Below are 14527 nucleotides of genomic sequence, written 5' to 3' on the forward strand. Positions count from 1 at the left end.
ATATGTGTGAAGTGAATTCTTGCAATAAAATATAAAAAATAGTTAACTTAACCATATATAATTTACTTTATATGAAATTAAATTCTATATTTTTAAACATAGTTAAAACTGTCTTTAAAGATTTTCTGTGCCAACCGCTTATTTCTTTACCATTGTTCAGCTCTTGTGCCATTAATCTTGGCCGTTTGTTGATGCGTTTTTACTCTTTCTCGAAGTTAAAAGAGAATATTGGTTTTTCTGCAATGGCTATTTAAATTTATAATGTATAAATTCATAAATATATATATATGTAAAAATACATGGTCAATCGGGTATTTATATATTTTTGCACCACTAATATTTTATTATGTATGACACAATTGAAGTTAGAGTCTTGGAATTGAGTTAAATATATAAGAGAGAGCTCTTAGGAGACAGTTGAAGCATACGAATTGAAAACAGAGTGCAAAGAGTAATAAGTGGCCTGGTTGGACCGGAAGGTCTGGAAAAATTAAGAAAGGTGTATAATCAATACAACCGTTAATCAAATTATGTAGAAATACAATTCCATGGTTTGCTCTATGATTAATTAATGATGGAAAATCAAGAAGAATAAGCATATTAGAGTAAGAAAATAAACGACTTTTGAGGTGCCAGTTTAAAAGTAAAGGGAACAAACTGCTTCTGCTCCTATAAATTTATTTAATTTTATATAAGGAAGTGACAAATAGGAAACCATTGAATTTCAAACTTAAACTCTATTGGAACCTGAACAGGTATTATTCAGTAGGTAGAGCCCGACTGCGATATACTTACATGATTTTTTATCACTTGTATTGGCATAAGACTGCAAAAGTTGAACTCGCTCGCAAGTTGTTGCGGTTCGCTTTGACCTTTGTTGAAAATTAATTGTCGCAATGGCAGTATGGCGGTGCAACAGTGTTGTCAGCCATTCATCAGAGCCCGTTACTCAACACCTAGTCGTGTGTGTGCCACCTGCCTGTTGCTCAACAGCTTGACATCCTTTTTAATCGCTGTCAATGCGTGTCCAGGTGTAATTAAACACGTGGGCCGCGACCCGTTACCTGCTGCTGATGTCCTTTGTGTTGGCCATTCACCATCATGCGATTGATTGAAATCTGTCAAAACGTTGCCAACGTTTTACAGCACTAGACTAGCTTAGAGTGTGGAGTGTCGACCATGGTTATTTATGTCGTTAAACCAACAACTAGTTATCTATAATTGAGTTGTAAATGGTTAAGGAAATAGTAGTTATGAGTGGCTAAATAGGGAAACTGAGAAGTACACTTAAGCATAAGGTAAATATATTATGAAAGTCTAGCAAAATAAAATCCGAATGGCAATGAACCTTTGAGCTCACACGAAGTCATCCTGAATCATCTCATTTAGGCACTTGAATTGCCTAATTAATGTCAGCTCAAGCCAAGTTTTTGCACATTTTATTGAGCTACTGCCCTTTGACCTGCTCTAACAAATGTTGAGTCAAGTGCTGGCAAAGTTAAACAGTTTTCATTAGCTCGAGTTGATCGTCTACGACAACGTCACTTCTGTTGGCTGAGATAAACTCATTAACATGTTGATTAAAATCACGACAGAGTTCAATCCCCGCGTCAATCTTTTGTTTGATTTGCGTAATAAGTCAATACTGGGGGCGCAGAAGAACAGGGGGAGCGCAGGTGGAGTACGGGGGTGACATTTTCTAATTGCGCTGCGTCAGATTTGACAAGCGTTTAAACGGTAAACGTCACTTGGCTCAATTATGCGTGTTAATGGCACAAGCTGCTCAGCTACCCGCCAATCCCTCTAGAAGTGTCAAGAGGCCTAAGGGCCATCTTCACAGCTGCTGTCGATAAACTGAAGCAATTATTAATTTATGACAAGCTGTCAAGTATGCCAACAAAGCATTTAATATACGACTGAAGATGGCTCAGTTGGCGAAATCCGAAACGGTATGAAGTCTGAGAGTAATATATTAACATGTATATATGGAAACATGTAGAGTTGATTCAATTTAAAGAGAGTTCCTAATGTATTGTTGCAATCCAATCTTATTATATTTATGATATTTAGCTCAACTTATACATGCATCACCAAGTGGGAAAGATTTTAATTGGCTAAAGAAAAGTGATCATCATGATCATTGTATAGATTTTCTGGCTGAAACAAGTTTACGCCTATAAAATTTACCAAGTGGAATGCAATTGTAATAGAAGTAGTGTGCTTGTGAATATATAATAAATTTTTCAAAGCAAAAGTAAAGAAGCTAAAGAAGTAAGCAATGACGAGTGCGAGCAGTCTTTTCTTGAGTGCTCGACTAGGAAACAACCTCAGCCGCGAACCCTGGACCTATGCATACATACAGACATAGACAAACTTTACTTGCAGCTACCAGAATTCAGAATTAATAGTTCGATATTGTTAAACATGAATCTTTTTAACGTACTTAAATTCAGATAATTTCAAAATGTGGGATACATTGTAAATACAAAATTTGTGGAGTTTCGTTGCAGGTTTATATTGATTTACATCGATTTAATTAGAATTTAATTCTATAGCTTAAATAGGTTACGACAGATAAGGATAATTTGATTCGGCTTTTGTTGCTGATCTCTTGACTGGGAACGATCGATATCTTAAATATTTTAAATATAAAGTTTCCTTTGTAAATCTTATAGTATGGGCTTTGAGTCTTCACTCGAACTATATGAAAAACGTAACCTTAAATAAAATCTTAAGATTTAGGAGAGTAATCAGAAATATGTCAGACCAAATTGTGAAGACTAAAAGCAGATTGAAAGATACAAATAAGACTAATTTATTTAAACATATGAAAGATAGCAGAATAACAATTTAGGAATCGACATTATCATAAATTAATATAATATTTTGAAATATATAAAGAGCTATATAAATATATATTTAATTATGCATATAAAAGTCCTAATATACATAAAATATTGTTACATAAGTAATATTTAACTTATTCGATTAAACCACACAGAATAGGGATTATAAATGCTTTTTTTTATGATTTTACCAACCATAACGAATTGCTTCAGATTAAAACTTTTTTCTGATTAAATTTCATTTACATCGTAATTCGAGTTACTGGCCGCAGAAGAAGCGCCAAAAATGAAACGAATTTTCGGCTAAGTTGAGCTAAAATGGGGCAACAAAATCCCACAAAACTTTTTGCCACAAGCTAAGCAAAATATTTAACTAAGAAAAGCGCAACAAAAAAGCAGCAGAAAAAACTTTTCTTTTCGGACAGCAATAATTAAAGTGAAGAAGTTTCCCGTAAAGCGCTTAACTTTTGGCATTAACTGTGACTGAAATATAAATGGGTTGATCACTTAGTTATTTTGATGAGCAGGTAAATCTAACCTGAGCTATGCGAGAATTTATTTGCATTATGTTTTTGTTTTATACAGCCCGTGTATGTGTGTAGGCGCGTGCTTATGCGTGTGTGAGTAAAATATGGCAGCAGGCAAGTGTTGCCAGATGAGTGAGTCACATGGACAGCTGGACAGATGCAATGGACAGACTGACGAGAATGCATATATCATAGTGAGTGTGTTGAGACTCAATGCTCGCGTGTGCGTGTTGAGTTTTGATTTTTCTGTCACCGATTTTGGCGTTGATTTGTAGTTGGAGGCGATTAAAAGTGCACGCGCGAGCACACACACACACATCAACACACAACAATTCACGCCTACTGTGCCAAAGCATTTGTCAACTGTTTTTGGGTCTCTGCGGCAAGTCCAAATTTGATTTATGAGCGCATTGTGATATATGCAGAAATAAGCGAAAGAAATCAATAGATGTGGGGCAGGGGTCTGCGGATTGGGTGGCACAGCAGGGAATGGGTTCATTTAGCAAAGCCTAATTGCATTACTTGGATAATTTCGTGTAGCGCAAGGGCCATTTATAGCAGCGCACTTAATCTTATTATTAGACTAAGAAAACTAGGTCAAGCAAGCTATTTAATTCATAAAAATGTTCTTTTTGTATACTCTATATAATAACTGATTTTACTTGAACTCACTTAAATTTGAGTGGTTCAACTGTTGAACAACTGTTGGTTAGATGTGAACATGAAATGTAGAGGGCGCTTGTTGCCCGCCGCTCAACAGTTACAGAACGGTGGCACAGCTGTTGCTTAAAGTACGGCCAGCGTGATAATGATGCTTATGAATGCTTAAATAAATTTATCCAATAAAAAGTAAAGAAAATACAGTATAGAGTAGATAAATAATAATTTAAGTTTTTCCGAATATGAGGAATATGAGGAGCACATAATACTGTACAAGCTGTGACTTGCCATTTGCAAATGTCAGCGATAAGTAACAGTTACGTGAATATCGCACATCACTAATGGGTTATCATCGCTAGGAAAACAAATATGGCGGAACGCGAACGCAAGGAAAAATAAAAAAATTAACTAAATCGCAATCGCAAGCCTTATCCAAACCCGTATAATGCAAATTTGTTGAGCGTTAATTAATTAATAGCTCCCTCAGTGCGGTGTCTCATGTGTGTTTATGTGGTCGTGCGGTGCTGCGATGCTATTTGTAGAGTCAACACAAATACAAATTTGTTATTACGTGACCTCGAGAACGCCGCTAAAATTGAATTACACCGAGCCGTGGCAAAAAGAATTATTTTTCCGTAAAACGAACAGCTCGACAGCAAATGCAACACTGCGTGTACGTACTGCGTCACAGATGCAGTTGAACTAAATAAAAACGTTAAAGTGAAACAAAAAATAAAAACAGAGTAGAAAAAAACGTAAATAAAACTAAAGCAACCGCAAAAATGTCTGGCGGACGCGAAAGCAGCGCCAGCGCTAGCAGCGGCAATGGCAGTAACGGCAACAGCGCTGCTAACTCCAGCGGCACGCCGCAAACGCCGACGCAACAGCGGGCCCGCGGTCGTCCAGCAAAGCGAGCGACTTGCACTTGGTGTGCCGAGGGCAAGCTGCCTCTGCAGTACGTCCTACCTACACAGACAGGAAAGAAGGAATTCTGCTCCGAGACGTGCATCGCCGAGTTCCGCAAAGCGTACAGCAAGGGGGCGTGCACGCAGTGCGATAACGTGATACGCGAGGGGGCGCCCAATAAGGAATTTTGTTCCATGATGTGTATGAACAAGCATCAAAAGAAGAATGGCTCGACGCGGCACAGCAGCGCCGGCGCTGCTGGCATTGCCGGTGGCGTTGATGGCGATCGCAAATTGCTAAGCAGCGGAGCGCCAGCGCCCACAGGCCCCTTCCAATACGAGAGCTTCCATGTGTTCGATTGGGAGGCCTACTTGGAGGTGAGTTATTATTTGCAGTAGCTCTTCGCAGCCACATAACTTTTTGCTTCCTTTTTAACAGGAGACGGGCAGCGATGCAGCACCAGCGGAGTGCTTCAAACAGGCGCTGAATCCTCCAAACAACGACTTCAAGATTGGCATGAAGCTAGAGGCACTAGATCCACGCAACGTCACCTCCACCTGCATTGCAACGGTGGTGGGCGTGTTAGGCTCACGACTGCGTTTGCGTCTGGATGGAAGCGATTCACAAAACGATTTCTGGCGCTTGGTCGACTCTACCGAGATTCATGCGATCGGGCACTGCGAGAAGAATGGCGGCATGCTCCAGCCACCGCTTGGTTTTCGTATGAATGCATCGAGCTGGCCCGGCTACCTCTGTAAGATACTCAACAATGCAATGGTCGCACCCGAGGAGATATTTCAGCCGGAGCCGCCAACACCGACAGAGAATCTTTTTAAAGTTGGGCAGAAATTGGAAGCGGTCGACAAAAAGAATCCCCAACTGATTTGCTGTGCAACAGTTGATGCCATCAAAGACGACCAGATCCATGTCACCTTTGATGGATGGCGTGGCGCCTTCGACTATTGGTGTAATTATCGCTCACGTGACATTTTTCCCGCTGGTTGGTGCGCTCGCAGTTGCCATCCAATGCAGCCGCCGGGGCACAAATCGCGCATGGATTCCAGCTCAGGAAAACAGCGTTGTCCACGTCCCAGATACACCGTTGTGGCCGAATCGGATGCCATGGTGGCTGCCTCGCCAGTAACTGCGCATTTTCACACCAATTGCAAGGGAGGGCCGTTTATTAACGGCTCCAAGCTTCCATCTATGGTGACGGGACCCACGCATCAGACGCTCGCTAAGCTTTGCCTGCAGGAGGTGTTAGCCGCTAGCACAGATACCCAGCAGCTTTCCAAGCTGCTCTTTGCTCTTGATGGCGATGTACACATTGTGACTGCAGCTGGAAAAAATTTCACAGTAACTACAGGTGTGTTAATTCTCGATTCGTGTGCTAATATGTTATCTGTTTTCTAGGTTAAAATACCCTCGCCGCTGCGAATGAAGGATGATGAGAGCCTGGCGCTGTTCATAGAGACGCTGTGCACCACATGCCGGGCATGTGCGAACCTAATCTCGTTAGTGCCGGAGACCGAGGAGTGCAAGAAGTGTGCACACAGTCGCAAGCGTCAGCTGGCGCAGACTGCAACGCCTCCATCATCGCCCGTGCTTGCCGAGAAACGAGGTCGTCAATCTAAATCCGCCACACCTACGCCCGCGCCTACATCGCCCGCCGAGAAGCCGCTAATTATCAAGCAAGAGGCGGGCGTCAAACCACAACCACAGCAGCAGCCCGCTAGCAAAACGAATACAAACACCACCAAGGAGCCAGTTAATCACAAAAACAACAACAATATTAATAATAATAATAATACTAACAATAACAACAACAATAGCAACAGCAATAATGTGAGCAGTGGTAAACTGACCATCAAAATGGAGCCAAATGGTGTGTCAGCGACACCCGCAACGCAATCACAATCACACTCGCAGTCTCAAAGCCAGGCGCAAGCGCTTCGGAAGGTGCGTTTTCAGCATCACAACAACAATGGCAACAACCAGCAGGAGACAGGCTCAACCGGCAGCAACAGCACCAATAACAGCTCTTCTTCTTCCAACTCCAGCAGCAGCAGTAGCTGCAGCGGCAGCTTAGCCGGTGGCACATCAAATGCCAAATATTTAGCGCCTCTTGTTGCCGAGGTACATCCAGAGCAGCTGAGCGCTAAACCACCAAGCAGCTATTATAAATCTCCGACGACATTATCATCGAGCGCCTCATTTCCCTCGTCGGTATCCACGCCTTTTACCGCTGCACAGTCTGCCTGCCCAGCGGCACCGGCTGCCAGTGCCGCCAAAGCAGCAACAGCACCCGTGGCGACAGCAGCTGCATCGAGCAACTATACGGGCATAGCCATTACCTCACCACTGAGCACACCCACATCTGTATCGGCTACGTGTTCGCATCTGCGGGCACAGCCCATCGACTGGTCCATCGAGGAGGTCATTCAGTATATCGAGAGCAATGACAACTCGCTGGCAGTGCACGGTGATCTCTTTAGAAAGCATGTGAGTAATCGATGTGATGTATACTATCGAATTAAATATATTTATAAAATTTCGGAATTAATTTACAGGAAATCGATGGCAAAGCGCTGCTGTTACTTAACTCGGAAATGATGATGAAGTATATGGGCCTGAAGCTGGGGCCAGCCTTAAAAATATGCAATCTAGTTAATAAGGTCAACGGACGCAGGAATAATATGGCTTTGTAAATGGACACGGATATTAAGGATTTATGGATATGGCTATGGATATGAAACAATATAAAGGGATCGAAGCCATCGCCGAAGTGTTAACAAATTAGTACCTCCTTCAAAGAGAAAGAACAAAAACTGCAGATAACCAGATAACAGATACGACATGTGCTTGGGCGTTGATGATATCGCTGAAGCACATTAACAATTTAATTATAAAAATTTAATTTTCAACCTAACATTCTAAAGCGAATAATGTTAAACATGCGCGAAGGAAACCAAAACAAATGTCAAGAAAACAAAAAATGAAAACTTAAAATTCCAAAAACTCATATTCGAAATATCAGTTTTTCAAACAAGAAAAACACATAAAATTTTACTTTTAAAACGCATATGAATAATATTTATTACACACGCACATTAGGCACGACAAATATGTATGATTTAAAAAATAATATTTAAAACAGAAGAAAAATCAAACCTTTGAAAATATTGTACATAATTTTACATATAATTTTGTAATTATGTATGTATTGATTGAGTTTCTTTAAAATTTTACTATTACAATGTTTGCTTAATTTTAGCAATTTATTTTAAGACAAATAAACAAACTAAACATTTGTTTAATTTTATTTGTAGATACGTAAGGTACATAGAATACCTAAAATGCAAAAGTAAAAATACATCCCGATCTAAAATGTACACTATATTAACTGGAAAGCCGGCAGTAGCTATATAAAACTCAAAACAGATATATATGTATATATATCCACATTGTATGCAATATTTCTCATTACGTTTATTTACACACGCACACACCAACTCACACACATATACACATAAGATATACTTATACCATACATATTGCAAACTGTATACATTATTATTAAACTTGGTAAACAAAACAATTTATTTTGAAACTGCTGCTTATAGCGAGAGCAATGAGACTATTATTATAACATCCAAATTTCTAGATCTCCAAATGTAAGAGAATACGGTTGGTGGCTCTGCTCTCTTCCAAATAAGTTATGCAACTATTCAATCCCATAAATACACATATTTCACATGCATACGAATCATTATACGATTTATAACATATAACATATAACTTTCGGATGGACACAGGTAAACTTCGAACACAAAAAATCATTTGCATATAATCATAAAATTAGTCAAAAATGTCATGTATAATTAAATCATATTATTCCGTAATTCCCTTTGGCTAATCATTAGAATCAAATATATAGAAAATTAACAGACTACGAGTTATACCAAAAAAACAAAATAAAAGACTAGAACGAATGAAACGAAAGCTGATTGGAATACAATTGTATATTGAATTCAATACATGCGAAAAATACATTATCCTTACACTCGCGCATTCACTCACATCCACACTCACATTCACACGCTAGTTCAAATACACATACACAACACACACACTCTCACACATATTATAATATAAACATTATGTTTTGCCATTAACATTTAATTAGATACTAAGTGAATAGTTATTTAATTCACTTCATGTTATGTATGTATAGAGAAGAACGACAACATTGTATCAGACAATTTAAATCTGAATAAAGCAAGTATATAAACATAAAAACAGGTCTTTGAATATTGAAAATGCTCTACTCTAATTTATTGTTTGAGTAGTTTTCCTTCAGTCACAGAGGCTTGCCTTCTTATTTTATTTGTAGATTGACAATGTAAACAAAATTTACAACAATTTTCATAAATTGGGAATATAAAATGGGATCACGCTCACTTGGTGATGATTTATGGATTCAAGTTAGTGATCCATACATTTGTCCACCCGAGCCGGCTTTTTGTACTACCAATCGGCAACACGATCCATTTTTTTTCTGCAAGGTAAAGAAACTTGCTTCACTTAAGTCCAGTCCCATCGACACCTGCAGCTGTGTCGAGCAAATAGTTCCAGATATTCCCAAAGTGGGTCTTTTCGATGAATACTACGTGCAGCCGGAAGCGCCAGAGATTAAGCAGCGTCGCTGCTGGGGCATCCACCGTACGTCCAGCATTTCTACCGATGATCCTGGCACACCACGAAGATGCAAAGGAAGGCGACATTGGGGACGAAACATTATAGAAAGCAAACAGATGCTTAGACACACTACATGTGTTATTATGTGATGTTATAATGTTTAATTAGTTGAGTTTGGAGTTATCTTATCAAATAAAATTATTTACATATGTAATATATATATAATTATATTATAAAATTATATATAATATAAATATATATATATTAATCATTTAAAATTTTTTTTAATTATTAGTATTTTTGCCTTAAATTTTTAACCCTGATTTGGGGGCTGTATTTGAATTTTTGGTTGGCCTTCGAATTGTATAAGAGTTTGAAAATACTCAAAAATCAAGAACAAATTTCTTTGCTTTTCAGGGAAGTAAAAAGTTTACAGAACTAACCTAGGAATGCAGAAAGCTGCAAACCAACCGCCAAGACTGAGTTCAACTCTGGAAATGAACTGTGTACAAACAGTTTCAGGGATGTCAATGGCCTAATGTCCTTTGAAAGATGCATAACAAAAGGTATCAAGTCCTTACCCATATACCCCCATGGCCACCCTTAAGCAACCCTGAGCCCCTGCTACATTTACAATTTGCGGTCAGCCGTCGTCGCTGCGGGTGAAGTTGATTTCGCTTTTTATTGGATTTAAGCGATCATCGTACAATTTATAGACAAATCAAATAACATTTTTTACTGCAGGTCGCGTTTTATGTATTTCGATGTTGGCTAAAAATAAAAGAAAAAGCGAAAATAAATTGGATTTGTTGTTGGCATGCAAATTATTTGGTGCCAGGATACAGTCAGGATTAGGTTGAAGCTTTTAATCACGTGAGTAACCGAACCAATGCCAACTTTTGTTGGACCGGTTAATGAAGCTGCTTTTGTTGGCGGAAATCAAAAATCCACAATGGACAATGCCAGGCGGCGTCTAGACGTGGGCGTGGAGTCGGTCGCTCGGGAGCACAGTCGGGAGTTGAACAACAATCCTTTTGTGCCTGAATCCTCGATTGTCAGCTGTATCAATATTGTTACAGTTCATTTTGTTTGGCCCCGACAAATAAAGCATTTTATGCAACCAGTTACCCGGCATTCCCCAGCCACACCGTCCAGCCATCTCGGCCGAACTATGCTATTTGCCTTGGCCATTGGCCAGTTTTGAGTTGTAGGTGGGCGTGTTTGTGGGCATGGTTCATTGAATTGGCATTGAGCTGAACAGAAGAGAACGGACTTCTGTCGGCTTCTGCGGGCCAACTTTGCATGCCACATGCCACATGCTACACAATCCTCGCCCCTCAATCAGAGTTCAAATTCCATTGCTGAACTTTAAGAGTTTTACTTTGACTGATAATTTATAGACAGGAGTATTGAGTTTCACTCCTTTCATTATATATATATATATATATATATATATATATATATATATATATATATATATATATATATATATATATATGTATATACTTATAAATATATATGTATGTGTGTGTATGCATGCATTGAGGCTATTGTTATTTAACTGAAACTTAGCTGAAGCACTTGATTGGTTTGTATTTGATATCAAAGTGTTTGGTTAATTAAAAATTCTTAAAGCACACAAAATAATAGAAATTCTAAAATTCACTTGTCTTGAAACTAAAACAATAAAGAGATTGAAAGCTAGCTTCGTCTTCATAGATACATAGAAGCTTAGATAATTTCTAACGGCTAAAACAGTGAAATCTGAAAATCATGGAACAACAGCTAAAGTAGAGACAAAAGTACTAAAAATTAACGAAAAGAGAAAAAATTGATAAAAAATAAAACCATACTGAATCCATCCAATTAGAATATCCTTTAAAGAGATAAAAATAAAAGTAAATGCAATGAAAATATCTATAAGAAAAACGCTTTTAATGACTGTTGGGCCATAAATTCTGTTGTTAAGCTAACAGACGTTGGGATTAAATGGTTTAAATTACGCTTCTGGTCGAAAAGGAAAATTTTGAAAAACTGGGTCCAAGTGGAAATCGGACAATTGCGAATGAAATTTGTGCGCGTGAAGCCGTGTGAAAGTTGTTGCTGCTGCCACTGGCTCTCTCATAAATAAATAAAATTCTACTTAAGCAAATGTGTGTGTGTGTGTTGGCTTGGCTGTGTGTGGCACACAATTTTGCGAGAAAGATTATTTTTTTTATTTCTGGCGCTTTTTAATAAAACTTTGAAATGAATTACTCAAGTCGACGTTTGGCTTCGTTTTGCTGTGTCCCCAAAACATACCGAAATAGTTAGAATGACTTTTTCCCTAAGGATAGATTACGTATTTATTATTTTTATTAAAGATAAATATAGATGCATAAATTTACACCTGTCCAAAAATTAATAGACAATCAAAGAATATGAAAGTTCAATCAATGAAAAATTAAATAATCAAACAATAATTCTTGATTTGTTATCGAAATATATTTTATTATCAACTTTGATTTGATTTATAAGTGAGAAAAAATTGAAGTGTATTTCAGCTTCGTTGTGGCAAATATTTCCTTTTCTTATATAATTTTGTTCTTGTTTGTTAGCCAGAAAAAGTTGGTAAGATTTACGTTTGCAATTTGCAGTAGAAAACTAAAAAAATAGGGAACTAAGAGGCAAAGACGGAGAGCAGACCTTCAAGTGCAACACGTTGCGCGTAAAGTCAGGAGAACAAATGGGTCTGAGAGCAGCGAAGAGCGCGGAATTATGCCAGCTATTGTCAAGCTATTAATTTATGAAACTAATGCGGTTGGTTCTGCTTACAGAACATTACACAAGTGCGTTAAGCAGCCCACAAAGAATAAAGCAAGAAGCTTAGCTAAAAGCTGGAGAGAGTGGAACCATCAACAAAAACTATGGTCAGCAGCTGCTTAGGAAGCAAAACAGTTGGTTAGAGAAACAAAAAATGACTTAAATTAATGCATAGCTATAGAATTATTTAAACAAAATCATAATTTAAATTTAAATTTAATTTCTTTTGAGCCCTTCAAGTTTTTATGTTGTGTATTCCGTGCATTGCCAACCTACTGAGTCTAATTGCAAAATATTTCCTTTGAAATGCAGTGAGGATATGAGCTGGAATGTACATATATGCATGTATATATGTAAACAGATGCCATCATAATTATATACACACAGAAAAACATCAAGTTTGAAGAGTGTACTGCCTCAGCCTCTTACACCCAGTCGCTGTCAGGACATCTTTAGCAGCGTAGTTCAATGCTCCGCCAGGACGTGAGTAGGAAATTATTAAGTCACAATGGGCCAACGGCAACAGCAACAGCAGCAGCAGCCGCTGCGACATTTGTACAGATAAAAATTTATTTGCGATGCGCCAGGTGCGGCTGGCGTTGAGAAGGATTCGGCTCCTTCACCTGGCTAGGATGAGGATGCGACAGGAAATTCATCAATGTCTGCAAAGTCTGTTGGCTCCATGCGAGGCGTGCTCCATTCTTCAGCAGAGCCTTAAATTGCCTACAAGTCTGAGAAATAAGTAGAGAGTCTGTAAATGAGCGGACGATGGCAGCGCTCGTGTTGGGTTGGGTTGGGTTGGATTCTGGAAGAGGGCTGTACTTATTTACGGACCGGAGACAGCGCACAAACCACGCGAAAGGAAGCGACTGTGAATTCATTCTCTTCTTCAGCTCCCTAATTTTTTTTAGCCAAGAGGAAATTATGATTTTTTTTCCTGTTTTACTTGTCGCTTTTAAGATACAATTTTTGTTTAAAGTGGAGCATTTTATATAAAGGAGCTACTTTGAGGTACTGGCGCCATCTATAGTTACTGAGCATCAGACATGAAGGAAGCCAAACCCAAGTTTACTCTTGGAATTAGTTAGAAATATTACTAAGCAGGAGGATACAATAAAAGTGCTTTAGTTAATATTAAACTATTTCAGTTTAAGGAGCAAAAGAATAAAATATAGTTGTGTATGAGATATAAATCTAATGCGCAACATCGCTGGGCACAAATAATGGAGAATTCTTGGAAAGAAATAACAAAAATATGTACTTATATGTGGCTGTCTTTTAATCTGACATGGCTCATGTTTGCCATCTCGGAATCCGCTGTCTGTCTGTTTGGCCAGTCAGTTGGCACTTGTCAGCGGCACTCGGCGCGCCGAGCGAAATTAACAAGTTGATCCTTTGTCAAATCAGTCAAGCGCACTCAAATGCGCAAAATCCACAAAAGTGACTGCAAAGCGAGCGAAGCAAACCACTAAACCAACCACCCATATTAGCACCGCACCCACATCCACATGCACTCCCACCGCTTGGAAAGAGCTCAACAATATGTAAATTCTCATATACGTGTGGCCAGAAATAAGCTACATTCAGAAAAACCCAGTCAAGCAGCAGACCCCAGGAATAAAAGAGGCCATAAATAAAGTAAAAAGTACAAAACTGTGTATAGATTGGCTTATTAGAATACTTGCTTCGATTTTCATTTGCCATGCTATGCAAAGCAGAAAGGCACCAGCTCCGCATACCAATTCCAATTTTACTATGCATCGAAATTAAAATTATAAATAAAGCATAAATAACTTTGAGCCTAACTATTGAATTTACCTTAGCCTGATTAGCATACCAACATTTAGAATAGCAAATTTAAAGTTTAGTTGAACGGATATGAATTTATGTATTACATAAAATGCAGTTATTGATTATTAATTCATATGTAAATAACCTTGAGCTGTTAAGTATTATATTTAGCCCTAAACTGCGCTACACCTAGGGCACGCACGAGCTGCTGCTTGCTGCCAACAATAGACAGTCCAAGATAGCTGCAACAATGAGCATCAAATTCGAATGGGTTTCGGATGCAGCGGACAGTGAAAC

General features: G+C 38.6%; 1 protein-coding gene across 1 annotated transcript; it reads left to right on the top strand.

Annotated features, from left to right (window-relative positions):
- The first annotated feature begins 4372 nt into the window (after positions 1-4372).
- On the top strand, positions 4373-7731 carry LOC111592033 (polycomb protein Scm). The gene is made up of 4 exons (XM_023304027.2): positions 4373-5316; positions 5378-6295; positions 6353-7441; positions 7510-7731. The coding sequence occupies exons 1-4, from the start codon at positions 4816-4818 to the stop codon at positions 7645-7647; spliced, it is 2646 nt and encodes an 881-aa protein (XP_023159795.2). The 5' UTR covers positions 4373-4815; the 3' UTR covers positions 7648-7731.
- Positions 7732-14527: the final 6796 nt, after the last annotated feature.

The sequence above is a fragment of the Drosophila hydei genome, unplaced genomic scaffold (genome assembly GCF_003285905.1).
Source record: "Drosophila hydei strain 15085-1641.00,03,60 unplaced genomic scaffold, DhydRS2 tig00008137-arrow-arrow-pilon, whole genome shotgun sequence".
Classification (NCBI taxonomy): Eukaryota; Metazoa; Arthropoda; class Insecta; order Diptera; family Drosophilidae; genus Drosophila; species Drosophila hydei.

Excerpts from the sequence above, each read along its gene's own strand:
- LOC111592033 (XM_023304027.2), top strand. The coding sequence starts at position 4,816 with ATGTCTGGCGGACGCGAAAGCAGCGCCAGCGCTAGCAGCGGCAATGGC. Across the intron at positions 5,317-5,377 it reads ATTGGGAGGCCTACTTGGAG|GAGACGGGCAGCGATGCAGC; the intron begins GTGAGTTATTAT and ends CCTTTTTAACAG. Across the intron at positions 6,296-6,352 it reads CAGCTGGAAAAAATTTCACA|GTTAAAATACCCTCGCCGCT; the intron begins GTAACTACAGGT and ends TCTGTTTTCTAG.